The following is a 27,007-nucleotide window of genomic DNA, read 5'->3' as shown; positions in this document are numbered from 1 at the left end:
GCCTCTCCCGTTGCGGAGCACAGGCTCCGGACGCGCAGGCTTAGAGGCCATGGCTCACGGGCCCAGCCGCTCCGCGGCATGTGGGATCTTCCCGGACCAGGGCACGAACCCGTGTCCCCTGCATCGGCAGGCAGACTCTCAACCACTGCGCCACCAGGGAAGCCCCCTCTAGATGACTTTTTAAGCCCTCAGACAATCATGGCTTCAGGCTGGAGGGTCATGGTGATGTCACACCTGATTCCCAAACCAAGGTGACTGTCACCCATGAGCACAGACGGGTACCCAAGCTCTCCCCTTGCCTGGGGTGACAGCTCTGGAATGGCAGAGGTCCCCTGATGACCAAGGGAGGTCCTATGCTACCACTGAAATGATCTTACGGAAGTTTCCCTCTACAGACCCTCCACGGGACGTGAGGTTATTAATACAGTGAACACGACACAGGTCCTCCCAGATTAACACCTGACCAGAAGAGTGGATGCATCATTCCTTCCCAGCCTCCCCTTCCTCTGCTCTCAGCAAAAATCTTCAGATGGAAATCAGGGCAAATGATATAACCTCTCTGAGGTCCTCCCCAGCCTTCTGGCTAAGTGGATCTTCTTCCTCACCACTTTGAGCATAGCCCTATCACAGGACAAGTGAGCACCGCCCCTCCCCCAAGGCTATCCAGCTCCCAGTTCTCACTGTCTCTACAAACAGCCCGAAGCTGGGCACAAATGGTGACAAAACGAATAAAGGCAAGAAACAACATGAAACAGGTGCACGCACCCCAACCATATTCTCTTCTGTGTGACCTGGACCACTGAATCAATTCCATCCAGTCTAAACTGTAATTTTAGGTCAGCATCTTGATTAACGGCAGAACATGGGCAACTTCTTCATGCTTCCCTCTCCCGACCACTAAGTCTGATAAAGAACTTGCTTTGGGCTTCCCTGGTGGCGCAGTGGTTGAGAGTCCGCCTGCCGATGCAGGGCACACGGGTTCGTGCCCCGGTCCGGGAAGATCCCACATGCCGTGGAGCGGCTGGGCCCGTGAGCCATGGCCACTGAGCCTGCGCGTCCGGAGCCTGTGCTCTGCAACGGGAGAGGCCACAGCAGTGACAGGCCCGCATACCGCAAAAAAAAAAAAAAAAAAAGAACTTGCTTTGCCAACCACTAAGTGACAAGTTTATAGAGATTCTAAATCAATGTTACTCAGACGTGACATCGTGCTGAAAGCTGTAAAACCCCGTCTCCAGTCATGTCTGGCTCTCCTCTTCTGCCACGACAGGTAGGAGTGAACAAAGAGGAAGAAAGTGACCCAGAGAATGAACACCCGAGGAAGGAACCCACCAGAAAGCGCTGACGGGGCTCACATTAGGCAAGGCCAAACAGCCAGTGAAAACTTCGCAGTGGCTTAGTGCCAGAGAACTTTAGACTCACTTTACAGAAGGGGAAACTGAGGCTTGGAGAAGTGTCTTGAAGGAGGTCATGCCAGGTGGTAGTGAGCTTGATCTCAAACCGAAGTGCTTTTGTACTATGCCACACTCACTAGTTGTGACTCTTGGCAAAGTGTCAATAAAAACAGTCAGTTTTTAGCAAATGATCTTGTTATTTCAGCTTCTTAAAATAATTTGCTTCATTTCTAAGACAAGGTATTTTTTGCCCAAGAGAATGAAAATAAAAGTGTCAAGTGTGCAGAGAAACTAGCCTTCTCACACATTGTTGCTGGGAATTATAAACAGGGATAAACTTTGGGGAGCAAAATTTGGCACTGTTAAAACAACTGTAAAATGTGCATAATTCTTCAATGCAGTAATTCCACTGAAATGGTTGTATACATGCAAAAAAGACCTACCAGGATGTTAATCTCAGTACTATTTATAATATCAAAAAATTAGAAGCAACCTAAATGAAAGTGATTAAAAATATTAAGGTAAATTCATACTATGAAGTACTATGCAACTATTTTATGAAGAGAGAATGACCTATAAAAAGGGCTGTCCACGATTTGTTGATTTTATTTATAAGACTTAAAATGTCATATACGTGTGTGTGAGACTGTGTATATGTAGAAGGCTCCTGTAAAAATTAAATATTACTAATAAAGCACTTCAAATAGTTCCTGCCAAACAGTAAACATTAGGAAAAAGTTATCAAAATGTTATAGTATATAAATCAACTATACTTTGATTTAAAAAAAGGAAATATTAAAAGCACTTTAAAAAAACAAACAAAAAATGTGACAGTATATGCATGAAAATAATATAAAAGAATATAAACTAAGTGGCTAACAGTGGCTGTGTCTGAGAGGTGGGATTCTATAGGGTTCTTTTTCTTTTAATAAATTTGTGTCGTTCAAATACTTTCATATAATTCTTTTTGTATTGAAAATATAGTAAAGATATGCTTTCTACAAAACGAAGAAAACCTTATTATTCAGAAAAGAACATCCTCCACATGCACAGAATTCAGTCTAGGAATACTAAACATTCCAAATTTGTATGATGGACTAAATACTTTAGACCTGTATTAGATTTCTGGCAGTGTTAACCTGTTCAGAGGATGTAAGTGAGGGAATGGAAGGAAGAGAAAACAGATCATGTCACAAATGTTGAAAAAGAACAGCTATTTCCTCTCCCCTGAAAATCTGTGATTCTGGCCTGGAGCCCTAGAGCCACTCGGAGCCAACAGAGGAAGTGGAGGGCCGCCGCGCGTCCTGGCCATTCCTTAACAGATGTTTCGCAGCCGATCCTGCTGACACATCCTGCAGGCCAGGCAGGGCCCTGCACGGTTGTTGCCTGCAGGATTGCGAATCCAAATGCAGACCTAAACCATGGCAGCGATAATAATACAACAAACAACTAGCAGGTTTTCCTAAAGGCTAAGGCTCTGCAGACTTTCCTCCAAACCTACAAAGTCTGAAATCTGAATTTCTAGGAAAACTAACGGGTCATGTTGCTGTACAGAACATTTCTTTCTGGGTTTTGTGTATCACCTATGTACTTGGTCACTTTATGGAACAACGTAATGAATTGTGTGAGTCCTGAGGTTTTTTTCTAGCTCTGAAGTACTACCTGTTAGTTTTCTTCTGCTTTACATCTCAGTTGATTGCCCAGTATAATCAGAACTAAATTCAGTGATGATGACAAAAGGGGACTTGTTTCTTTGGGTGTGATTTTAAGAGGAATGCTTTAGTGTTTCCCCACAAAGTATAAAGTGCTTTGGGGTTTTTGAAAAGTTGCCTCTTACAATCTCCTTTTATTCCTCTTAATCCTTTTAAAAAATTGGGCCTACGTGTTGAAATATTTTTGTCATTTATTGACAGAATAATGAATTTCTCATTGAACTTACTGATGTGATTAGATCAATTCCTAGGACTGGAATTCTAGGGTCAATGGATCACATAGAAAAGCCTATGAATTGGTTCACCTGAGAATGAAATGCCAGAGCACAATGCAGTCTGAGTCTGACTGACTCACAAGAAAGCTTCGGGGGAGGACAGGTAATGAGATTCTATCACGGACTTGACCTCATGGGAAAGCAGTCCACACCTCAACTATAGCACCAACCACACTGAATTGCAATTCATCTGCTCAAAGAGTTTCTCTCTCCAAGACTTCTCCAGGTAAAGGATGATATCTTATGCACCCAAGTACCTGTTGTGTCTTTTACATGGCCAGGTGGCTGAGTTATTTCTGTTCCGTCCCCATAAACTATATTTTGCATGCAAGCTGCCTACCTCAGTCTGCAATCGAGGTCAGATTCAAGGGAGAACACAGGGAACATGAAGAAAGGAGGAGGAAATAACCAGTCTCTGAAGGGAAAATCACATGACCCCGTTACTTCAGGATGGTGGAAAAGTATTAGTAAAAAATACCAGAGGCCTGGGAATTCCCTGGCGGTCCCGTGGTTAGGAGCCAGCGCTTTCACTGCCAGGGCCCGGGTTCCATCCCTGATCGGGCAACTAAGATCCCACAAGCCACGTGGCTCTGCCAAAATAAATAAATAAATAAAATCTAGGTCTGCCCCAACCTTGCTTTACCTCAGCTCCCCAGGATAGGAGAGGGATAATAAACGCACCTCCCATGCACCTGAACCTCCATCAGTAATTTTTATCACTGTAAATCCTTGCAGGATTTTGAGCGCATCATAGCTCACACAACATTCTTATACATATCCCCTCACTTGACACTCCTCACAGACATCCCAGGGGACAGGACAGAACCAGAGTTCAAAGCTGGGAGTCGGGGCTTCCCTGGTGGCGCAGTGGTTGAGAGTCCGCCTGCCGATGCAGGGGACACGGGTTCGTGCCCCGGTCTGGGAAGATCCCACATGCCGCGGAGCGGCTGGGCCCGTGAGCCGTGGCCGCTGGGCCTGCACGTCCGGAGCCTGTGCTCCGCAACGGGAGAGGCCACAACAGTGAGAGGCCCGTGTACCGCAAAAAAAAAAAAAAAGCTGGGAGTCGGACCTGGATATGAATTCTAGCACTCAACTAACAGGGAGGGCAAGTTACTAAATCTCATTTAGCCTCATCTTCTTTACCTGTAAAACTGGGGTAATATTGACCTCATGGAATGCTTCTGAAGATCAAGTATAACATAGTGAAAATCAAAGTCCCTAGCAGATGTTACATGCTCAACAAGTAAGTATGATTTCCTTTCCTTCTGACACTGGAGTTTTTCCCTGGGACAATGCCTCTATTAGCATTCACAGCCACCGTCCTTCAGGAGGCCTCCCGGCTGTCTGCTTGAGGCACAAGGGGCAACCCCTGCCCAGGATAGAGGCAGATTGGTGGCTGCCCCAGTGCCAGTGGGGAGCCCCTGGCTGGGCTGCCTGAGTGGCCCTATGTCTGTGTGGGCTCTGGGACACAGGTCCAGCCACCAACCCTGCACCCTCCCACATATGTTCCCTCCACGGGGAACCTTTTATTTTCTCAATTTTTTAGGCATTGACCTCATACCCGTCCTTCAGACTGTTTTACGTCTATTCTCCCCAAAGGACTATGGGACAAGGGCAGGCTTCTCAAACACCTTCTCCTCTCTCCCTGCTCCCTCAACCTGCACATCTCTAACCAGCTCTCAGTGGCAGGGTTTCAAGCATTTCTTTTCCACTTCCAGGAAAAGCACAGTATTAATTGTGGTTCTGGAACCAAAGTGCCTCGGTTCAGTTCCAACTCCATTTCTCACTGTTTCTGGTGTGACCTCGGCAACTACTTAACCTCTCTTAACCTTTGTTTCATCCTTTATAAATGGGGGTAACAACACACTTTGGGCGAATTCAATGAGGCACACAGTAGGTACTCAACAAAATTTAGCTCTTTTCTATATCATGTATATATCCATAAACGTATCTGGAAGGATATGCATAGAATGGTTTATAGTGGTATGCTTCAGGGAGCATATAGAGGAGAACTTTTATTTGACAGAAACTTACACCATTTTACAAGCATTCATTATTTTTGTAATTTAAACACACCTTTTTAACAAGAATACACGGGTACGGTAAAGAAAAGGAAAGGAGGAGAGAGGAGGGAGGTGGAAAAAGAAAAGAAGAAGAAAAATGGTCTGCTTGAGGCAGACGCCAAAGGCTGGATCAGAGTCATGACCGGTTGAGACATTCTGGTTATAGCTGTAGTGCTAGGTGCAGAGTTCCCCATGCCTTGTCAGAGAAAACTTCTGCCATATATATGTCAGCCTTACACAGATTTCCTTCATATTTCCTCCAGTGTTCCAGGTGGGAGTGGGTGTGGGGGAAGCCCAGCTCCATTGGATTAAGTTATCCTGGGATGGAGGGGTGCGGGCAGGGAGGTTCTGATCTCGCTCACGGTGGGAGAGCTGCCCAGTCCCCTGGAGCACTTGGCGGGGGGTGGGCGGGGGTGTCTCCTGGGTCCCAGGGGAGGAGGGGGCACTTCCAGGACAAGCCCTAGGAAGCTTCCACACTACCAGGCAGGAAATGCTTCCAAGGGACCTGGGCATGCTCCTCTAAGAAGTCTAGACCACTTTGCCTGGGAGGAATAAGGGAGGGCTCTGTCTATTATTGAAGAATCTTCTGAGCGGTTTCAACTTCCCTATTTCTCCATTGTCTCATGAGATACAGACTGCAGCAAGCAAAGGTTTGTTTTACTACCTTCTGTGCAAGAGTCCCCACAGGGCTACTTACATTTCCCCCCCAACCTAAAAGCTCAGTACTATGCATAGTAAAAAATCATATCCTTTTTTGGTAAGAGCTACATTATCAGAACACCAAGAGGAATGCTGCCTACTCTTTATGTGTAGCCAAGATATTCATTTAGCCAACCCACAATTCGGACATTTTCAAAGGGTGAAAACCCTCCTTGTTTCTAACTTCCCTCACATCACTTCTGATGGGTAAAAACCTTATCGGCTCACAAAATGCATGCCCCAAACAGCTTGCATTTCTAGAAAACCACCTCCTATATAGAGAATGTTCTATGAACGTTTTCAAATTGCAAATGCTATATTGCTTCTATGTGTCTTCTGGGCTCCACCCAGACAAACACAGCTATTCCTGCTGGCAACTGTGAATATGTAATATTTTCCCCACCTTATTAATACCTCTTCTAACAAAGTTCCTGCCAGCCAAGCACATCCTTGTGACCCGTTCCCATCACTGTTTGCCACCCCACACTCACCCAATAGAACTGGATCTGCTATAAAGGAAGATGCCAGAAAGGACCCCCAAGAAGGTGGCTTACCTTTCTCATGGCTGCTTGCTGGTGGGGGTGGGAGTGGGGAGGTGACCGGTTTGGACTTGTCATAGTTGTTAAAGCTCTGGCTCCGTCGGTTGTTAGCAGTGGCTGACCCTCCGCGTGTTTTGGCCTCGCTGCCTGCAGCGGATACCCTCGCGGTAGGACCTGGAAGTCTAAAATGCAAAAGCAACAGAGTAATGGCTTCAGTCTCAGGAGAACAGCAGTGCCTCAGAAGGTACTGCAGTCATGCAGGAGGTAAAAGAAACCATTCAAGACATCAGGTCGGTGGCAGTTTGCCAGTCCAAGGACTTACTGGAACCACCACAAACATCTAGGCTAGTAATGACCCCAGTAAAGTCCAAAAGCCAAGTGTGAGTAGTTTTCCTTTGAACACAGAGAGAAATATATGAATATGTCTGCTGATTAGAAATACAAAGCTGGGGAGTTCCCTGGTGTAATAGTGGTTAGGATCCTGGGCTTTCACCGCTGTGGCCCAGGTTCAATCCCTAGTCAGAGAACTGAGATCCCACAAGCCACACAGCATGGCCAAAAAAATTACAAAGCTCATCTTACTTTTTCTCTTGGATGAGTAATTTTACTTTTCAATAGGGCCAAACCATGTCATCTCTAATTCTATCTAGGGTAGAACATAAAGGCCTGTTAAGACTCTAAACTGTTAAACTTGTGTGTGCATCTCTTTTGACAGATACTGAAAATGGTTTTTGCCATAATCTAGGGATGTAAGTATCAAGAAAAAGATATAATTTATGATGGTCAGAAAGGAAACTGCTACCTCAGAACCCAACTCATCTGCAATGAAAAATTATGGACTGGATGGAAACATTTGTTCAGACATACATTTTCCTTCAACATCTGACAACCTGTCTCCATAGACATTACTCTGAGTCTGAAGCTCAGCTTCTCTGCACAGTAGATGGATAAAATCGTACATTCTTTCTGTAAAATGAGCAGGAATCTGTTAGCCTAAAGACAAACACACACTTTCCCTTTAAATAAAACACTTCATTTTTGGGTGGTTTGGGAAATAAAGTCAGCAGACTAATCTTTGGTAATGTGTCTAAAGATATTGTGGCCCACTCCCCAAAGAGTTAAGGCTATGACTCCGCAAATCCGAATTTTGGTTCAGGGACTACTAAGCAGACTCTTTCCAATCATTAAAGTTGAAAGATGAATAAATGATGAAATATTTAGTTATATCTTTCAGCTAAAACCCACTTAGCAGTGTTGAAAAGCCACTGGAACCTCAGCTGACCAGCATTAGATCTAGCGATAAGTCTGAATTTTCAACTCATAAAGCTTTCAGCCTTCTCTTCCCACACAAATCTCTAAGCACCAAAGAAGTCTGCAGTCTGGAAGCATTTTAGATAGAAGCAGGCATATGCTTCAAACTTTTTCTTGTTGGCTGAGCAAGAAAAAAATGGCGGTAGAGTATACAGAGAACATGAGCTGGTGTGAGAGGACTGTAAGATTTATAGAGTTAAGAAGAAGCTGGCCCAGTTCCTTAACTGGGAGCTAGAAGAGAAGGAAGGGGGTGAGTTCTTCCTCCCAAAAGTGGCAGAGGGAAGGCCTCACTTCCCACTGCATTAGGAGGATTTGCCCCTCTGTTAATGTACCCCATCTTGTTTAGTGAAGATATTCACCCCATGAAGACAGGCACAGAGTGGGGTGCAAAACCAGCAGTGCCAGTGCCTGTGTTTGCGGACCAGAGGTGGCCAGGTCAACTGATCAAGGAGGTCCAGCAATGGGATCTTGGTACCTCCCAGTTCTGCTTCCAATGCAAACAGCACCCTGAAAGCCCTCCAAGATGGACAGTGTTATCCGAGGGCTCCCGGCCAATGGCAGAGCTGCTGCAAGTGCAGGCGTGGGGCTCCTCAGGGCTGGACTCTGCAGGAGTCTGTATGCCCGCAGATAGGCCTGCAAAAGGATTATGGACATGTTCCAAGATGATGTCACAGCAACAGTTTTAAGTGGTGCAGGGTAACACAGGTGACAGTATTCTACTCCCGTGGCAAAGAACAGGGAAGCAAAAAGCAACGAGGGAAAAGATGCTTGGGAGGCCCCACTGCCCTCACCTGGGACTGGACCACAGATTTTTCAGAGCAGCACAGGGCCTTTATAGAGGCAAGAAATCAAAGTATTGGATGGAATGGCCACAACCTTGAATGAGGTAGGCAATTTGGTCCTCTGTGAGGCAGTGTGGTACAATGGGTAAAATATGAGCTTTTTCCATACAAATATGGACATGACATTGGGCCAGTCTTATGATCTGAGATTCACATTCCGTATGTGTCACTTTGGAATAACAGTAAAGTACCCAATGGGATAGCTGTAAACTTGGAATGGGACTTAAGGTCCAGCCTGTTGTAAGTACTCAATGCATGCTCGTTCCCCTTATCATTCTCTCTGCTGAGCACAGATTCATAAAGGAATTGGACATTGTCATATAGAAAACATGCTATGGTAGAAAAAAGAACCAGACAAATAAGGAAGGAATCAGGCAGATCTAGGTTAAAGCAGCAATAGAGAGCTGGACAAAAATCAACACACAAGAGCTGGAGATCAACATTTCCAAAGAGGCAAGACAGGTTTTGGCAGACAGGATTCATCATCTCCCTAAGGAACATTCGAGGAGAGAAACTGCTTCATCTAAACATCTGTGACGAAGAAACTGCTTCATCCAAGCATCTGTGATGAAGACCTTACACTTGGGGTACCTCTGAGCCATCTGTGGGGCCCAGACTGAAACATCCCCAGTCTTGGATTAACTGAGATGGCTCTGGTTTCCCAGGGGTGGTCACCATCAGATCCTCTTCCTTGAGTCAGAACCTAGAGGTGCCACTTTGATGGGAGTGACCCATCCTTCAAATGGCTACAGGTTGTACCAAGTTTTCTGAGACATGGAAGAGGTCTCGAAGGCCTTGAGGGCAGCTGACATGACAATAAGGGATGGTTGGCACATGCCGAGCCATCAAAAGCCACCATAAAGCTCAAGCCAACTCATGTCACCCTCTACCTCATCACCATTACACCCTAGTGAGGACAGCTCCCTTAACTTGACCAAATGGGAAAACTGGACGGAGACCAAGTAACTTCTTCCACGTGTCAGAAGGAATCTATGTGAATACTGTGCTTTAAAACTTGGGTTCTGTGGTAGATGGGGTTGGACAGTTGCTTGCTCCAAAGCAAGCTTCCTCCATCCCTCTGAAATTTTCAGCAGTCTGCCTCACAAACAAAGGCCATGAATGAATGTGTGATGGATGGGAAGTAAGGTAAAAAAGCTTCGTTTGGATCCACCCAGGAGGGAACCAGAACATCCCTTGGGATGATGAGTCAATCCACAAACTGAATTAATTCAGACTGAATTGTGAATACAGGATTTCAAAGCCAAAGGTGACCACAAGATCCTAAGATACCTGAGCAATCCAGCTGAGGGCACTGGACTTCACAAACTGAAGCAGGGATGTGCTATGTCTGTGTTTCTGAGTCCTTCCTTACCCCAATTCATATGTTGAGATTGTAATGCCCAATGTGATGTTATTAGGAGGTGGGGCCTTTGAGAGGTGATTAGGTCATTAGATAGAGCCCTCATGAGTGAGATTAGTGCCCTTATAAACGAGGATCCAGAAGGCAAGCTTGCCTCTTCCACCACGTGAGGACACAGCGAGAAGTCAGCAGTCCACAACCTGGAAGAGGGCCCTCACCAGAATCCGACCAGGCTGGCACCTTGATCTTGGACTTCCAGCCTCCAGAACTGTGAGCAATAAATTTCTGTTGCTTGTAAGTCACCCAGCCTGTGGTGTTTTATCATGGTGGCCCAAAAAGATTATCACAGGGTTCTAGTTCAATCTTATCTAGACCTTAAGGGGCTGACTGACCCTAGCTGACATCTCAATTACATACGCATTGATACAAGAATATGAAAGGTCAGAAGTAATTCAAAGAAGAGAAATAATGACCTCGGAAGTTGTTGGAGTGGTCAGGGAAGGTTCCAAACAAAAGCAACCCCAGAGCAAGATGTGGCATGTGGAATGAGAATATGAGTGGAGGGCAAGAAGGTAGGGGGCAGAGGTGTCATGCAGAGGGAAGTCGTAAAAAAAAAAAAAAAAAAAGCACTGAAGAAAGAAAGGGCCAGTGTGTGCTGGGGCTTGGGGACAGCGTGGGAGGAAATGAGGCTGGAAAACCAGGCGGGGGCAGCCCTCAGTGTCACACTATGAACCTTGGACTTGGTCCTGTCCTCCAGCAAGGAGGCATTCATTAGGGAAGCTGAGAACAGAGCTAGAGTTGAAAAGCAGAGTAGCTTCCAGTTCACAGTCACACAGGCCCCTGGCTAACATTCTGAAGTTCATTATTATTAACATCCTTGGGCATCAGGAGAACTTCTCTCAAGCCCCAGCCTGCAAGTAGCTGCTGTCTGTCCATCAGCTTCATTCTGCTGCAGAGCTGGGTCGTGCTCATATGGAACAGCTGCAGATACCACAACAGCTGCTGCCCAGCGATGCCTGCCTCATCAAGAAAAAGCAGGGAGAGGAGAGGGCAGCAAGTCAACCTCGAATCACCTACACCCTGCATCATCCAGAGCGCCAGAAGGTTTCAATGGCCCCTTTGCAAGAGGGACTCTACTTCCCAGGATCATCCCATGTCCAAACAACAGTTACAAAATGAGAGGACACAGATGTGTTCTCCGAAACACACACACGTTGCTTTCCTAACAAATGAAGTTTAAGGGAAGAGGTGTAACAAAGAGGCAGAAGGAAAATCCTGCTGCTACGGGAGCTATGGTCAATTTCCCTAACATGTGCACAGCCGAGCAGGCAGGATGGTAAGACTGTCGTTCCTGGCACATAACCTGTGCGTGCATCCCGGCTCCACGCGTTGTACGTGCTGATGGGAAGAAAGCCGTTCTTCTCCCCCAAACCACTTCAAAGGCTGGGAGCAGAAGATGGCCCTCCCAGGAAAGATGGCAGCTTGTGTGCACATGCTCAGGACCTTGGGGGTGGGGGGCTGGAGGTCATAATTGGAGATGCTTTTGCTAGACAAGATGATTAAATGCTAAACCTCTCATCTCCACGGCATCTGCTTTTCAGCAGCTGGGCAGAGACGGCTGAACTACTAGCCACGCTGATTCTTCTCCACGAGATGGTTGCATAGAGATCGACTCTGTGAGACTCGCTAGAGCTGGCGCAGATCAACCCAAACCACCAACATCGCCCTATCAGCTAGTTATGGTGCACTGATTACATGCCAGGTTGCAAAGGACTGGAAATGACTTTATTGAGTCCACATAGCACTGTGAGTGAGGCAGGACTACCCCATTTTACCAATAAGGAAACACAGGCTCATGGAGATTAAATAATTGGCCCAGGTAACATAGTAAGTGGTGAAAATGGGCTTTGTTAGGTTTGACTGCAAAGCTGCACTCTTTGTCACCATGCTTCAATGCCTCCCACAGGTAGAATAAGCTTAAATACCTGAGGCTCACCAGGGATGCCAAGAGGCAATACAGTGGTCAAAGGTGGAAATTCATGGAAATCCTTCAGCCCTGTACCAGTTCCCTCCATAAGCCCCTTCCCCGTAGATTCAAGATGAGGCTTCCCACCCTGCTCAACACCCTTGGTGCCTATCTAGGTGTTTGGCTCTGGCCGGTGTTCGATCAATGTTTGCACCTGAACAAGAGACCTATTTCCAAAGCTCTGGGAGAGGTATCCTACTCAGCCAGAGGGGCAGGAAGCGCTGTTTCTTTTGGCAACCAGACTTTACTACTTACCCCTGGTGGTGCCTGATCAGCTAAAATGTGTATCAAGATTGTGCTCAAGTCTAGGGGCGGGGAAGTGGGGGGAGCAGAAGGCAAGGCGTGTTAGACGAATAATAAAATGAAGACCATCCTTTGTCAGGCTCGTCAGAAACAAAATGCATCCAAAAGAAACTCTAGGTGAGGGATAGGACCCTGATGGAAAGCCAGACCTTGGCTTCGGTCAACTTGGAAGCCCTGTGCCCAGCACCAGACACGCCCTCATTCTTCAGTTCTTCCTCTCTTCCTCCCCCACAACCCCACTCCACCTCCTTCCATCATTTGGGACTGATAATAATAGATCATTCACGGGATGGGCATGTGCTTCCAATTAGATTCTTTCCCAGCTAGTTCCTGTTTTCTCTCTCTTCCAGAAGTAAGCACATCGGGGGAACAAACACTAGATTTCAGGTTTCCTCCAAGCTCCCCACCCGCTTCCTTTCCTGTGTATGGACTTTGCATGACACTCAAAAAAAAAAAAAAAAAAAAAAAAAATGGGATCCCAGGTTACCAGTGCAGTGGTAGGGGGAGGCTGTCTATCTGACTTGGGCCTCGTGCTGTTGGGGAAGCAGTCACTCTCTAGCAGGGTGCTATGGACTCATGTTTGTGTCCCCTGCTCCCCCAATACATATGTTGTCATCCCAGTGTGATGGTATCTGGAGATGGGGTCTCTGGGAGGTAATGAGGTCATGAAAGTGGAGCCCTTGTGATGGGGTTAGTGCCTTGGAAGAAGAGACAGAGACGGGAGAGCTTGCTTTCTCTCTGCTCTCTACCATGTGAGGACACAGGAAGAACACAGCCATGTGGAAAATGGGAAGAGGGCTCTCACCAGAACACGACCATGTTGGCACCCTGACCTTGGACTTCCCAGCCTCCAGAACTGTGAGAAATAAATCTCCATTAAGTCACTCAGTCTATGGTGATGTGTAGTAGCAGCCTGAGCAGACTAAGACACATGCCTATGAGATGCAGTGATGAATGTAGGTGCCCCAGAACCAAGTGTGGGTAACATGCTGACTTGTTCTACAGAAAAGCAGCTGCCCTGTGGCTTCTCCCTGCAGCCAGACGGATCCTGAGTTGGGCCTCCCCATGCGTAAGCTTTTCAGAAAAGTTAACTGATTAGAAAAGGCACCCACCTGGAGCCTAAGAGCGCTGGGCAGCAAGCAGACGTTCTGTACCTATTTGTTGCATGAATACAGAGAGAAATGCAGTCTGGGCAGCCCTTTACCTTTCCATGAGAATTCAATGAAAAAGAAATACCAGCCATAATGAGGAGGAGACTCTGTTTCGCTCAGGATGCTACAAGGGCAACATGAGGCAGAGGCCAGGAGGAACGGCTGAAACGTAAGATTTTAAAAAGCAGCCTCAACAACCACATAAGTACCAGAATTCAAGGAGGAGGAGGGGGGTGGGGAGAGATGTAACATAGTGGTTAAAGTGAGGGTTCTGGGGTTAGATTACCTGGGCTCAAATCCTGGTCTTTCCACTTTCTGTGTGACTTTGATAACTTACCGAGAACTTCCTAAATTTTAGTTTCCTCATCTGTAAAATGGAGATAATAACATGACCTACCGCAAGAATACTGACGTGAAGATTAAAAAAGATAATGTATTCAAATTGGCACATAATAAGCATTCAATAAAAGTTAGCTCTTGATACCTTTAAAACAGAGTAGATACAGGGATATAACTGGCGTTTGCCATACCCTGAAACAGGTCCTGACAGGATGCGGTAGATGCCAAACTGAGTCAAGAGAGTTAGTTAGTGAGCAGCCCTAATTTTTATTTTCAGGGAACTGAGGTGATCTGTCCATGGTACACATGGTACACAAGAGCACCCAGAAACAAAAATGACACATTGCCTTATTGCCTTGTCTCCTCTGAACAACTGGATTCATGCTTCAGGTCTTTAAAACTCAAGAGAAAACCAATCCCACATTAGTAATTTTAATGACAGCACCAATCACGAAAAGCATAACACACATAAATGAGATGCAGGTGAGGTGGGATCAGGACAGAGCAGGGAGCCAAACTCATCATAAAACTACTATGGAAAACCACCTACAAACTCACCTCTCTAAATCAGAATGGACTTTGATGTCCAAGCAATCAAAGATGAAAAAAAATCCATGAAATGCAGAAACAATACGTACAACTCAACCTCACTTACAGATCACACACACACACACCCCCCCTTCAGCAACCCCATGGCCACTCTCAACTCTCCAACACTGGGTCATCAGCCAAAGCATGTTTGGTTTTTCCCAAACTGCAAACATGACATGGGGAGGGGGACCAAAAGGAAACGCAGCCACAACAAAAGGAACGAGAGGCTGGGTTGAAACCATGCTTTGCGGGACGTGGAGAAAGTCTAACCTAGAGATCTTTTTCTGACCCAGAGTGAAGCGGATGATTTTGCTTTGTGATGAGTCCTTGGAAGATGCACTGCATGATAGGAAAGAAAAAAGTGGAAGAGATGAGTGAGGGGAGAGAAGATGCATTAGACACACAAATACATAACAGGAGTCCTGTGATAATGCGAATGCCCCTGGGTTTCCCTCTGTCTGCTTTTTCTACAATATGCAGCCTTCTTTCTAGGTCTGATTTGATAAATTTCCAACATGAAGAAATCGCTATCGAGATTATCTAAGAACTTTTGTGGTTTTCTTTTTATTTTTCTTAACTCCAAATCTCTTTTCTGGTATCAGTCACTATAAGGCCTTCTTCCACAATGACACTGAAGCCAGGGGTCTCGGACAAGTAAACTTTGTAACTTTCTAAAGTATTCAGTTGTTTCTATTTCACATGCTTGTTCTACCAGGGTGGTTTTTCGATGAGTGTCCTCAATAGCCCATAAAGTTGACCCTAAACAAGGGTGGATGTGGAGATGTTTTCAAATTTTGCTAGTCTTGGGAATTTTTGCTCTCCATGGTATAAGCAATGATCATTTCAAGTCTTCCGAACTTGCTACATTCTGGGCTTTGAACCATAAATTTATGAATATGAAGAATCATGGTTGGACTTAATAAAAGGTTAAACTTATTTACTGCCTTATGAAAGACAGAAATATTTATCTTTCTTGCATCCATACATCTTATGCCACATTCATAAAAGGATATGAGGTGAGAAATACAATGTTAGTGTCATTAAACTTAGGAAGTGAAGGAAGAGACAGAAGTGAATGAATTAAAAAAAGTAATTGTTTGGATTTTTTCTAGAAAGCTAAATATTGATAATATGTAAGATAGACACAGATGGAGAGGAATTTCATGAGGTAAAATGTGGATCAAGTTCTCAGCCATCTCGTAAATTAATGAGAAGAGCTGCAGGGTAAAAGTGAGTCTCCATTCGGCGGCCATCACAGAGGAGTTGCTCTGATTCCTTCATGCCAATATCTCAAATTTCCTTGCTCAGCTTCCACAACTCTCTTATTAACAAACGCTACGGAAAAGCTGTCAAGTTTTAGTATTTGCTATCCTGAGAGGTACTGTATTTAGGCATGTTTGTATCTGGCAGAGTTCTAATGAAGGATCAACACAAACCTGGTATTTGGGGGTTGCATCAACATCTGACGTTAATGATCAAGGGTCTGAACCATTATCCTTGGGACTTTGGTTATCGAAGTCAGAATTTGGGGATAGAAATACAATGAAACAAAGCCAGGGAAGTGATTTTACTACTCTAAGTTTACAGCCAGAGCATGAGCACGGGGTATCACATCTCTAGACCTTGAGAACAAGATTATCCTCTGGAAGTAAAATTAGAAACTATCAGTATATAATGGATAAAACAAATCATCTGCGAAAGTAACCCAATATGGGCCAAATAAGGGATGAATGAGGACATACAGCAACTCCAGAGCCCAGTTTGTGTCACCACATTGCAGGGTCAGGGGGCCATGATGGCAGGAACTACTCTGGAAAAAAATGGATATAAAAACCTGGCTTAAGTGAGTTTGGCTCGTCTTTAGGTAAAGCATTTATTTTTTATTTTTAAAAATTTCTGGCTCCCTCGCATGGCATGCAGGGTCCTAGCTTCCCATCCAGGATGGAACCCCTGCCCCCTGCAGTAGAAGAGCAGAGTCAGTCTCAACCACTGGACTGCCAGGGAAGTCCCCCTAGGTGAAGCGTTTATTAATAGTAGGATGTTTTTTCTTACTTGGAGATGGGTGTCCTGACTGGAACATCTGGTTCTTTTGAGAAGACAAAGGCTTACTATGGAAATGGATGCCTCAAGCTAGCATAGCTCAGTGACAAAAGCCCAGTGTTTCTCAACACGTGTTCCTTGGAACCCTATGCAATGAGATGCTCTATAAAATAAGAAGAGTTCTGGGCTTCCCTGGTGGCACAGTGGTTGAGAGTCTGCCTGCCGATGCAGGGGATACGGGTTCGTGCCCTGGTCCGGGAAGATCCCACATGCCGCGGAGCGGCTGGGCCCGTGAGCCATGGCCGCTGAGCCTGCGCATCCGGAGCCTGTCCTCCACAACAGGAGAGGGCACAACAGTGAGAGGCCCGCGTACCGCAAAAAAAAAAAAAAAAGAAGAAGAGTTCTCTGGCTCAGTTTGAGAATGCTTTCTATGCCGCCTTCTGAAGATTCCCAGTACACATGTGTTCCTCCCCCCACCCCAACCCCCCAGCTTCCTTATCGCAAGAAATGCCACCATTTTCCTAACCACTCAAGCCAGAAATCTAGGCTTCATCTGTGATTCCTCTCTCCCTCACTCTAGTTAGTCAATCTACCTGTAGTTCTGTTGGCTCATCCTCCAAAATATCCTGAACTGGTTCATCTCCATATTTGCTCTACCACCTTGATAGAAGCCGCTGTCATCTAGAGGACCACGGAAGCCTCTTAGCTAGGGTCTTTCCTTCTATTCTTGACCCTCCCACAGTCTTATTCTCCAGAGAGGAACAAAAGTGACTAAAAAAACAAACAGAAAAACTGTAAATCAAATCAAGTCTCTCTCCTGCTCAAGACTCTCCAATGGCTTGATACCTTTAGAATGAAATATCAACTCTTTAGCCTGTAGAGCCATCACTGTGACCTCACTTCAAGGGCCATGGGACTACAGAACTCTAGGGGCCACCGGTCAGCCCTCTTTGCTTATAGGCTGCCTTTCACCTCACACCCCCTTCACCCACTGAACTCCAGCCACACCAGCCTTCTTTCTGCTCCTCCAAGCTGCCAAGCTTACCCCTACCACAGGGCCTTTGCACCGGCTGCTCCCACTACCTGATCTATTCTACACCCACATCGACAGCTCCCTGGCATTCATATTTCCATTTTGGTGTCATGTCCTCAGAGAAAGCCTCCCATCAACCGAACCTAAATTATCAACCCGGTCCCTCTGATCCCATTATCTTACTGTACTACCGCCATCGGATATTTCTCTTCCCCTTTTGTTTGCCTGCCCTCCTCCAGTAGAAAGTAGAGAGCAGGCACCTTGGCTATCTCATTCACCCTTGATCCCCCAGTGCCTAGGACAGTGCCGGGCACATAGAAGGCATTCAAACACTAACTGGATAAATGAATGCATATTGGCTGATTCAAGGATCTGAGTAGACCCTGCAGTAACAGCTATACAACTTAACCTAGAGGATTTCCCAATTTTTCCCCCATAGAACCCTTCCCCTGCATGTTACCATCCAGGGAATAAGCACTCTGCAAAATGCAGTGTGGGAAATGATGTCCTGATCATTTAATCATCCAGGTCCATCGGGGATCTCCGATCAGAGAATGGTCCCACCCAGGTGGTTCTTCAAGGCAAAGGTGCAGAGGCTGGCTGCCTGGCTGTCTATTCCTCATTGCCAGTCCAGGCATTCCTACTAGTCCACAAACTTCCATAATGGGAACTGGATATAATTAGATAATCAACTAGGGGCTCTGAGTTACATCACATCTCTCAGTGCTGTTTTTAACACCATCACAATTGGGAAAAAGCGCTTCTCCTGGGGAAAAAAAGCTGTAACCATCTAGAAGGCAGCTGCTTTGTTTGAACCACTTCGTGCTTTGCCTAACTACAATGGCCTACTAAGGGTATGACGGTGTGTGAGAAAACCTACGATTATTAATGCTGGTGCTTCGGGGAACTGGAAAGAAAAAGCCATTACTCTTTAGCATATGTTCAATGAAATCAAGCAATCAATTCGATCAGTGGCATTTAGGTTTGATAGCTCAAGGTTTATGGCTTAAAAAAAAAAAAAAAACAATTACGGTGGACTTTTCTCCAGAACTTTACTATGAGTCAAAAACTTTCTAGTTCCTAATCCCCTCCTTCTTTTGTCATTAAAACAAATGTTTTACGAGGTGATCTTCTGCAGAGTTGTTTAGGAATGCATCTATACACTGTAACAGAGTAGATGGTAACTGCCCCGGCGTTCTGCTAGCGTTATCATTCTATGGCGAGTCCCTCTGGAAACAACAAACAAATCTAGGTCCTAATCCAAAAAGCAGAGGGCCACAGCTGACACTGCTACCCGGTCTCTAAGGTCAACAAACGTCAGTCACATTTAAAGGTAACTGCTCCCCATCAGGGGATGCTGGCCCTCTCAGGGAAGGGGGAATGCCTCTCTCCCTGCTAAAAACCACTGGCCGTCTTTCTTCTGTGTTCTCAGTATTTCTCTAATGGCAAAGCAGAGGCATCTGCTGGAGAACTTTTGCCTCCACTAAGGGAAATTACTTGCACATATAACACTGAACACCCAGCTTGTAGGCAGACACGCAAAAGAAATTTGAAGTCTATTTTAGGGGCTGTTGATTGCCTACGAACGTGTGTGTGTGACAGGCCAGAGTTCAGGCAGGAGCAGCTAATTAGCTCTGGCTGCTGGCGATACTGATCTATAAAAGTCCACATCTCCGCCAGGCACATCCATTTCAAGGTCACGCTAATTCTCCACTAACTACCGGCAGTTCTCAGCACCGAAGAAGCGCAAATGACACACACACTCCGGCACAGGCTAGAATGTGGTCAGTGGGGCAGAAGACCCCTGAGAAAAAGCAGAAGTATCACTTGGCGAGGAGAGCCCACCTGGACTGCATCTCGGCTTGTGCTTTTGATGGCTGGTGTGGCGCTGGCTGGTGAGGCTGGCACGGGGCTTGGGGAGCGGCGGGCACCTGTTGCTGAGGAGCGCCAGCCTGGCACTGGGAGGGGGCCCCGGCCGCCAGGGACACGGCAGGTAGCAGTGGCGAGGCGAGGTGCGGCTTCTGGGGCTGCTGCTGCTGCTTGTACCGGGAGAGGCTGAAGAAGAGGCCTAGAATGGCCTTGAGGTTTCCATTCCTGATTTCTGCAAGACAGTGAAGAGGTTCTGGTTAGAGGAGGAAGCCTTTCTGGGGAGCCCCGTCTCGCACCCTTTCAAGAGGCCGCTTCAGCCCTCGCAGGAGTTTTTTTTTTTTTTTTTTTTTTTTTAATATACATTATTTATTTATTTATTTATTTATGGCTGTGTTGGGTCTTCGTTTCTGTGTGTGGGCTTTCTCTAGTTGTGGCAAGCGGGGGGCACTCTTCATCGCGGTGCGCGGGCCTCTCACTATCACAGCCTCTCTTGTTGAGGAGCACAGGCTCCAGATGCGCAGGCTCAGTAATTGTGGCTCACGGGCCCAGTTGCTCCGTGGCATGTGGGATCTTCCCAGACCAGGGCTCGAACCCGTGTCCCCTGCATTAGCAGGCAGATTCTCAACCACTGTGCCACCAGGGAAGCCCACGCAGGAGTTTTAATTCCTCTAGGATATGACAGATTTCCTGAACACTTAATTGGTGTCCCAGTCAATTAAAATCAGGCCTAAACCACAAAGAAATTAGTTGATTCTCTCCACTGGGATTAGAGTGGATACCCGAGGCAAGCAGCAACTGGGATGTCTGGTGAGTGCCAGGGGGAAATTCTCAGGAAGGACACAACCGAAAAAGACCGAGTCCCGAGCAAGACTGTGCTTGTTCAGGACACAGAGCAAGCCGTCCAGGGACAGAAGCGCCGAGGGAAACTCACCGGTCTCCACGCGGCCCTGCCCAATCCGTGCTCTGCGCTTCAAGCCACCCGGAGTGAGCCAGTGGCTGCCGACCCACTACAAAATCCTCACCCTGCTTCGCCCAATCATCCTGCCCTCAGATGGCTCTGTGTCTCTCTTGCCCGTTGAATAAAGAACTTGAACTTGGGGTGGGCGTGGGAATAGGAGATAGGGGTTGTTTCCATAAAGAACGCACACAAAAATTCTCCTATAGTAGAAGAAGTTTGTGCAGAGTGGGGCTAAGAAAATTTTTTATTCCAGACATAATTTTTCCGATGTTAAAAAACGCATTTGCAGTGGTTGAGAGTCCGCCTGCCGATGCAGGGGACACGGGTTCGTGCCCCGGTCCGGGAAGACCCCACATGCCGCGGAGCGGCTGGGCCCGTGAGCCATGGCCGCTGAGCCTGCGCGTCCGGAGCCTGTGCTCCGCAACGGGAGAGGCCACAGCAGTGAGAGGCCCGCGTGGAGGCGGGGGCACGCATTTGCCTCGAGGCATGCATTAAGTGCTGCAGAGACGGAATAAAATATTTATTCACAGGCAGAGACTGTGGATGCAAGGGTGTTTCCCCTTGGGCAATCCCTCCTTTTCTGCAGTTCTTTTAACACCAGATGCTGATGGCCAGGGTCTAAACTGACCCTGAGGGTAAAGTAATAGGGCCACCCAGCATGGGGGACTGAGAAGAAGGAACCTAGGGGCTCCCTCTGCTTTGCTTCCACCCTTAGGCAGAATTTCTTTTTCTGAACTGGCAAGGGGGTTCGAGGGAGTGGGGTTGGAGGAAGGGAAGCCCCCCTCCCCTGTGTGGGTAACACACACCTCCAGGTTAGCCCCAGGCTGGGCAAGAGGATGCTGACAAAGGAACCAGAGTTTCCTCCAAGGACCCGTTGAGGGGCAGAAGGCATGAATGGGGTTCTTTCAGAAACAAGCCCCATTAATCTGCAAGCCTGTCAGTGCCCTGGGGTGTGATCCTGCTGATTAGGTCAGGCTGAATTACTTCCTGTTGGAGAGTTCCTCTTTCCAGCCTCTGAAGAAACTGACAATACAAACTACTAAAATCCAACTTTCACCCTCTGCTTTGGGAGCTAGCATGTGCTGATTGTGGGACAAAAGTGTCAGGAGCCCAGCTTTCAGAAAACCAAAGCCATGAGTTGCAGTCTGTACTCTACCACTTACTAGCTGTGCAACCCTGGACAAGTCACTTAATCTCTCTGGGCCTCAAATGACAATATTGACACAGCTTGCCCCATCACACAGGGTTGTTTTGCAGATCAAACCAGAGCAGAGCTGTGAAAGCACAACTGTAAACAGTCACGTCCTTCACTGGTCTTGGTTACTGTATGACCACAGCAGCCTCAGAATCCTGTAGGAGATTCCCATGCAGCTCCGGTTTCATGCCTTAAAAGTTATGGTTTTTACCATGTGACCTTATAATTTATCACGAAAATTACATCATTTTTGAGAGTGGGAGGGAGAAGTTCTTGATTATATTAGGAAAACAGGTGTAAGCCTGGGCTGACTTGGACAAGTCAAGATGCTCGTAAACCACTGTGTACAATGCAGGGAGCACAGAAAGTTTCCCCAGATGTGGGAAAGTCCCCCAGTTTCTTTGGGTAGCTCAGCTTTAACCCTTCAGCTCTGCTTCCTTCTCCATCCTAAGGAAACCAAAGGAGAACACACTTGTGGCCTGTTCCGCTTCTGCTTCTAAATGTTCTGACAAGGACACCAGTGTCACAGAGTGTGAGGCTTGGCTGGGATGATTCAGTTTATAGATTGAGTTTTTGTAAGATTCAACCTCTGAGTCTCAGTGTTCTTCTTTAAAATGGGCATTTTCCTCATGGGCAGATGGAGGGTAAAGGGACACACCCCTGGGCCCTTAGCTGGACAGTGACAGGAGGCAGGACAGAATCAAGAGCTGGCGTGCAGGTGACGACCTGTTAAGGAACTCGGGAAAACAATTTCCCCTCAAAATTGAATTCCCTGAAGGATGAAAACAGAGCTATCATCATGACAGATGAAATCTATGTAAGATTTTAGTGCCTTTTATAGAGCTATTACTAATTAGTATATATCAAGAGAGGCTTTTTACATACATGATCCCGTTTAATCCCTACAACCTGGAAAATGAGGCCTATTATCTCCCTTTTACTTAAGGGGAAACAGGCTCAGAAAGGTTTGAAACCTCTCCAAGGTAATAAATCCTGGAGCTGGGATCTGAATGGAGGTTTTCCAGCTCAAAGCCCAGGCTCCCAACATGGTGTAACCAGGCTTACTTACATACCCATCATGGGTCGTGTATTGAAAAGCACACCAGATAATGTTTTATTTAAGTTAGTTCATGGCCATATAAATATTCTTTATTCTCCTTCTAGAAGTATTGTTGTATTATGGGATGTGTCAAATATCCCATAATACATTTTTTTAAAACCATGCAAGAAAAACAAAGAAGGGAAGAACTAGCAATTCAGCATATCCAAGGGCTCAGGGGTTGCCCCCTGCAAAAAGCAGGCATATCCACATCGGGACCCCCTTAATCTACCTGCCCAGCCCAGGGCAGATGAATAGAGCTGGCTCTGTCATATTCTCTTCCTGCAGTGGATGTTCAGTCATTTATTGTTCATAACTGTTCTATTATTCCTGAAAGCATCTTTTTATTTGTGACGGAGCGCAGTGCTCTCATAAATACACTTTTTCTTAGGAGGAAGCATTTTTATTATAAAGATCACTGATTGTTAGAGCCACAAAGCCTTGGGTTTGAATCTCTCTAGTCCAGCATTTATGGACTTCAAAGCTTTTCCACGAGTCAACCTCTCTGAGCCGCAGTTTTCTTCTTTAAAATTGGCATATGTGTGCCACACCTTCCCCACAGGGATGCTATGAGAATTAACAGAGGATTAATGAGAAAATAAGGGCAACTCACCTAGGACATGGCCTGACTCTGTATTTCCCTTTTGGGTTCAGAAAATACCGTCATTGTACCTGCAGCCCCCTCAGAACTCAGCACAGAGCTCTTCAACTACGAGAAGACTAAGAAGCCCTTCTTCCTGCACGTCCCCTCCAGGCCACAGTCACAGGCGTCAAAAAGAAAATCAACCATGATAATCTCATTTTACAGAAAACTCAATGGTCATCTTTTTAAAACAAACAAACACACAAACCAGCTCTACTGAGATATAGTTTATATCCATAAAGTCAAGTGTGTGATGATTTTTAGTAAGTTTAGTAAATTCTAGTTTTAGAATATTTCCATCACCCTAAAAAGTGCTCATCTGCAGTCAATTCCCAAACCCATTCCCCCAGGCAACCTCTGATCTGTTGTTTCTATTGATTTGCCTATTCTGGGCATTTCCCCATAAATGACAATCATGTGATGTGCAGTCTTTTGCATCTGGCTTCTTCCACGGAGCATAATGTTTTTAAGGTTCATCCAGGTGAGAGTGTTATCACTAGTTTGTTTCTTTATATTGCTGGGGTATTATCCCATTATATGGATAGACCACATTTTATCCATTCACTAGTTGGCGGACGTTTGGACTGTTGTAATTTTCAGAACACAGGACTCAAGCGTGGTGAATGCTCTGTTTGGGAACGAGACACACAGTTTATGCCATGGGTGGTCCAAAATAGCTAGAATTGTGTTCTCTTCCTATTTCCAAATGGCATTTCTCTGTGTGCCACGAGGCCTGGTAAGCTGGCTCCACAGGCTGTCTAAAAACAAAATCCACCAGCCCACAAAAATGTTCCCCTCATGACATTTCCCGAGGCTTTGGAAAAAGAACATCATTCTGTTTCTGATCAACTATCCTCACCCTCCTGATCTGTAGAGAAGGAAATAACTGTAGACCTAGAGAGATATGACTTGTTTAAGGAGACATGAGCTAGGCTGGTATCTAAACCAGCGTGGGAACCCTGTTCTTCTTTCTCTCCTATGGCTGCACCCACGTAAACTGAAGAATAAACTACACAGGCCATAGTCCAATTTCCACTAGAATTCAGTATGGCGTTGATTCTGAACTTCCTTGGGTTCTGACTGATCTCCATACCCACTGGCTGGCGCTAATCTGCATGGATGCTTTAGGGGAATGTTGGGCAAGAAGGGAGGATAATAGAGTTATTCTCTTTCCATATTGTTTAAAAGAAACCTCAGGCCTGCTTTAATAAGGCATAATCATTGGAATAATCTAATACAAAGAAACCTGCTTTGTAGGAAAGGGATTGGGAGCCAAAGGGAGGGCTGCCTCAGACCGCAGTCTCAGAATTCCTGTTCAATCCCCTTAAGCCATGGTGTAAGGTCACCCGGCTGATTCGGGAGTGTGGATTCTGTGGCGTTACTCCTCCAGCTGGGCCGTCTACATCACCCCCATTCAGCATGTAACTTTCCACCCCACTCTGGCAGCCCTTCTGTGTACTGCTCAGCAAAGCCCCTCAGTGACTCTGCCAACAGGGGAAGTGGATGAAGGGGTGGGAACAGAGCCTACAGGGCCCCCTGCCGGTGAAGGACAGAAATGGCCCCGCTCACCGCCAAACTCAGGTGACATGGGTAGGGAGAGATGGAGACAATCTACGTGCTGCTTATACCCTAACGGTCCAGAAAAACCTCCTGCTTTCTGGCTCAGGATGAAAGGAGGAGAAAGCTCAGCATCAGGTTTCTGGCTATCAGGGCAACAAACCCAGGTCTGAACTAATCAAGTCAGCAACCGATTTCACTCCTAAAGCATATACGCCCTGTTAGAGTCACCTGGAAGCATCTTCCTGCCTTGTTTCTCCAACCTGGAAGACGGATAAAAAGCTAGTCCTTTGTTCCCATCATATTACCTATGCCCCAACGTCTATCTAAATTTCCCTTCACCTTCCTTTTCCAATTGGTGAAAGCCTATTCAACTAGTAAAACCCAGGAGAAACATCACCATCTCTGAGAAGCCCCTGCCTGCCCCAGGCAGAGCTGATCGTAGCCTTCTTTGGGCACCACTGGATCCTGTACATACCACCAGCACAGCTCTCTCATTAATTGGAATTTAAAGCTAGTTTTGTATGACTGACGTGACTCTCCGTGTACCCCGGTGCCTAGCACTGTGCCTGGCATATAGGATGTGCCCGGCAAATGCGTGCTTAACTAAATAGGATATGTCTTCACCTCCAGACCTCCGCTTCCCCATTACAGGAGGATGGGCTCAAGGCCAGGTAGCGCAGACCCCAGGTGTTCTCAAAACTCCCAGGGATAAAGGCCATTCCTCCTCACAGGAACAGGTTTACAGATGGTTGTGACAGGTGGAGTGAGGGGTTGAAGTGATCTAGAAAATCACCCCGGGCAGGCTGAGGCCCAAGCTCACAGGACTCTGGCAAGTCTCCAGCAGCAAGCGGATGGGTCCGATCTTGAGGAACACGCAGGAAAAGCCCCGAACCAGCAGAATCTCCACGGGGCTCACCTGGGCCTGCAGCCCCTGCTCGCAGGCATCAGCTGTCTGTGCCCTGGAACAAAGGCTCCCTGTGGCTCTCTCGCAGGCAGGCCAGGACAGGGCCTGAGCTGCTGAGATGCTTCAAGGACAGTTGCACACACCCTCCCGGGTTCCAAACCTGGCTTTACTCACTGGGAAAGGGTGGGGATGTGCCTATGAGGCTTTCCAACTGCTGATTTTTTTTTTTTAAATCAGAGGAGGAGCCTCAGGGCAATCAATCATCTTCAAAAGGAAAACAAAGAGCATTAAAATTACATGATTTCTCTCGGGCGTCCGTGGTCGGGAAACCGGCCGTCCGGGCTCCCAGGCCGAGGTTCACGATGTCGGAGAAGGAAACGAGGCAGAGCGGAGGCTCCCTGGAGGCCAGCGGGGTGACTGTCAGGGACATACAGGAACTTATACGGCGCGAGGAGGAGATCGAGGCGCAAATCAAAGCCAATTATGACGTGCTGGAGAGCCAAAAAGGCATCGGGATGAACGAGCCACTGGTGGACTGCGAGGGCTACCCCCGGGCAGACGTGGACCTGTACCAAGTCCGAACCACAAGGCACAACATCGTCTGCTTGCAGAACGATCACAAGGCAGTGATGAAGCAGGTGGAGGAGGCCCTGCACCAGCTGCATGCTCGCGACAAGGAGAAGCAGGCCCGGGACCTGGCCGAGGCCCGCAGGGAGGCCATGAGCCATGGCCTGGGCCAGAGCCAGGACCTCAGCCCTGCTCAGGCCTTCGCCATAGTGAACAGCATCAGCCCTGGCTCCCCTGCCAGCATCGCAGGTCTGCAAGGTGGATGACGAGATAGTGGAGTTTGACCCTGTGAACACCCAAAACTTCCAGTCGCTGCAGAACATTGGCAGTGTGGTCCAGCACAGTGAGGGGAAGCCCTGAATGTGACAGTGAACCGCAGAGGGGAGAAATACCAGCTTAGACTCGTGCCAACACGCTGGGCGGGAAAAGGACTGCTGGGCTGCAACATTATGCCTTTGCAAAGATGATTGTCCCTGGGGAACAGAAACAGGAAAGCATATTCCCTTGCCCCAGACTTGGGTCTAGTGGGCATTTCCT

General features: G+C 46.9%; 1 protein-coding gene and 1 pseudogene across 4 annotated transcripts in view; one reads left to right on the top strand and one right to left on the bottom strand.

Annotated features, from left to right (window-relative positions):
* Positions 1 to 27,007, bottom strand: part of NAV2 (neuron navigator 2) — a gene marked incomplete at its 5' end in the record, with an annotated part of 768,636 nt that overhangs the window by 207,993 nt on the left and 533,636 nt on the right. For 2 of the 3 annotated variants that reach the window (XM_079709585.1, XM_079709584.1), the window contains 2 exons: positions 6,695 to 6,861; positions 19,521 to 19,776. In XM_079709585.1, the coding sequence (XP_079565711.1) occupies positions 6,695 to 6,861; positions 19,521 to 19,776 (423 nt within the window). Of the gene's footprint in view, positions 1 to 6,694; positions 6,862 to 14,872; positions 14,942 to 19,520; positions 19,777 to 27,007 lie in introns of all 3 variants that reach the window. The other variant, XM_079709583.1, reaches the window with a different exon arrangement.
* On the top strand, positions 26,266 to 26,937 carry LOC307056720 (26S proteasome non-ATPase regulatory subunit 9-like; annotated as a pseudogene). Its single transcript has one exon. The product of its transcript is annotated as a 26S proteasome non-ATPase regulatory subunit 9-like (transcript).

This window comes from Hyperoodon ampullatus (assembly GCF_949752795.1).
Source record: "Hyperoodon ampullatus genome assembly, chromosome: 7".
NCBI lineage: Eukaryota > Metazoa > Chordata > Mammalia > Artiodactyla > Ziphiidae > Hyperoodon > Hyperoodon ampullatus.
Note: the sequence above shows the minus strand (reverse complement) of the source record. Positions and strands in the feature narration are given on the sequence as shown.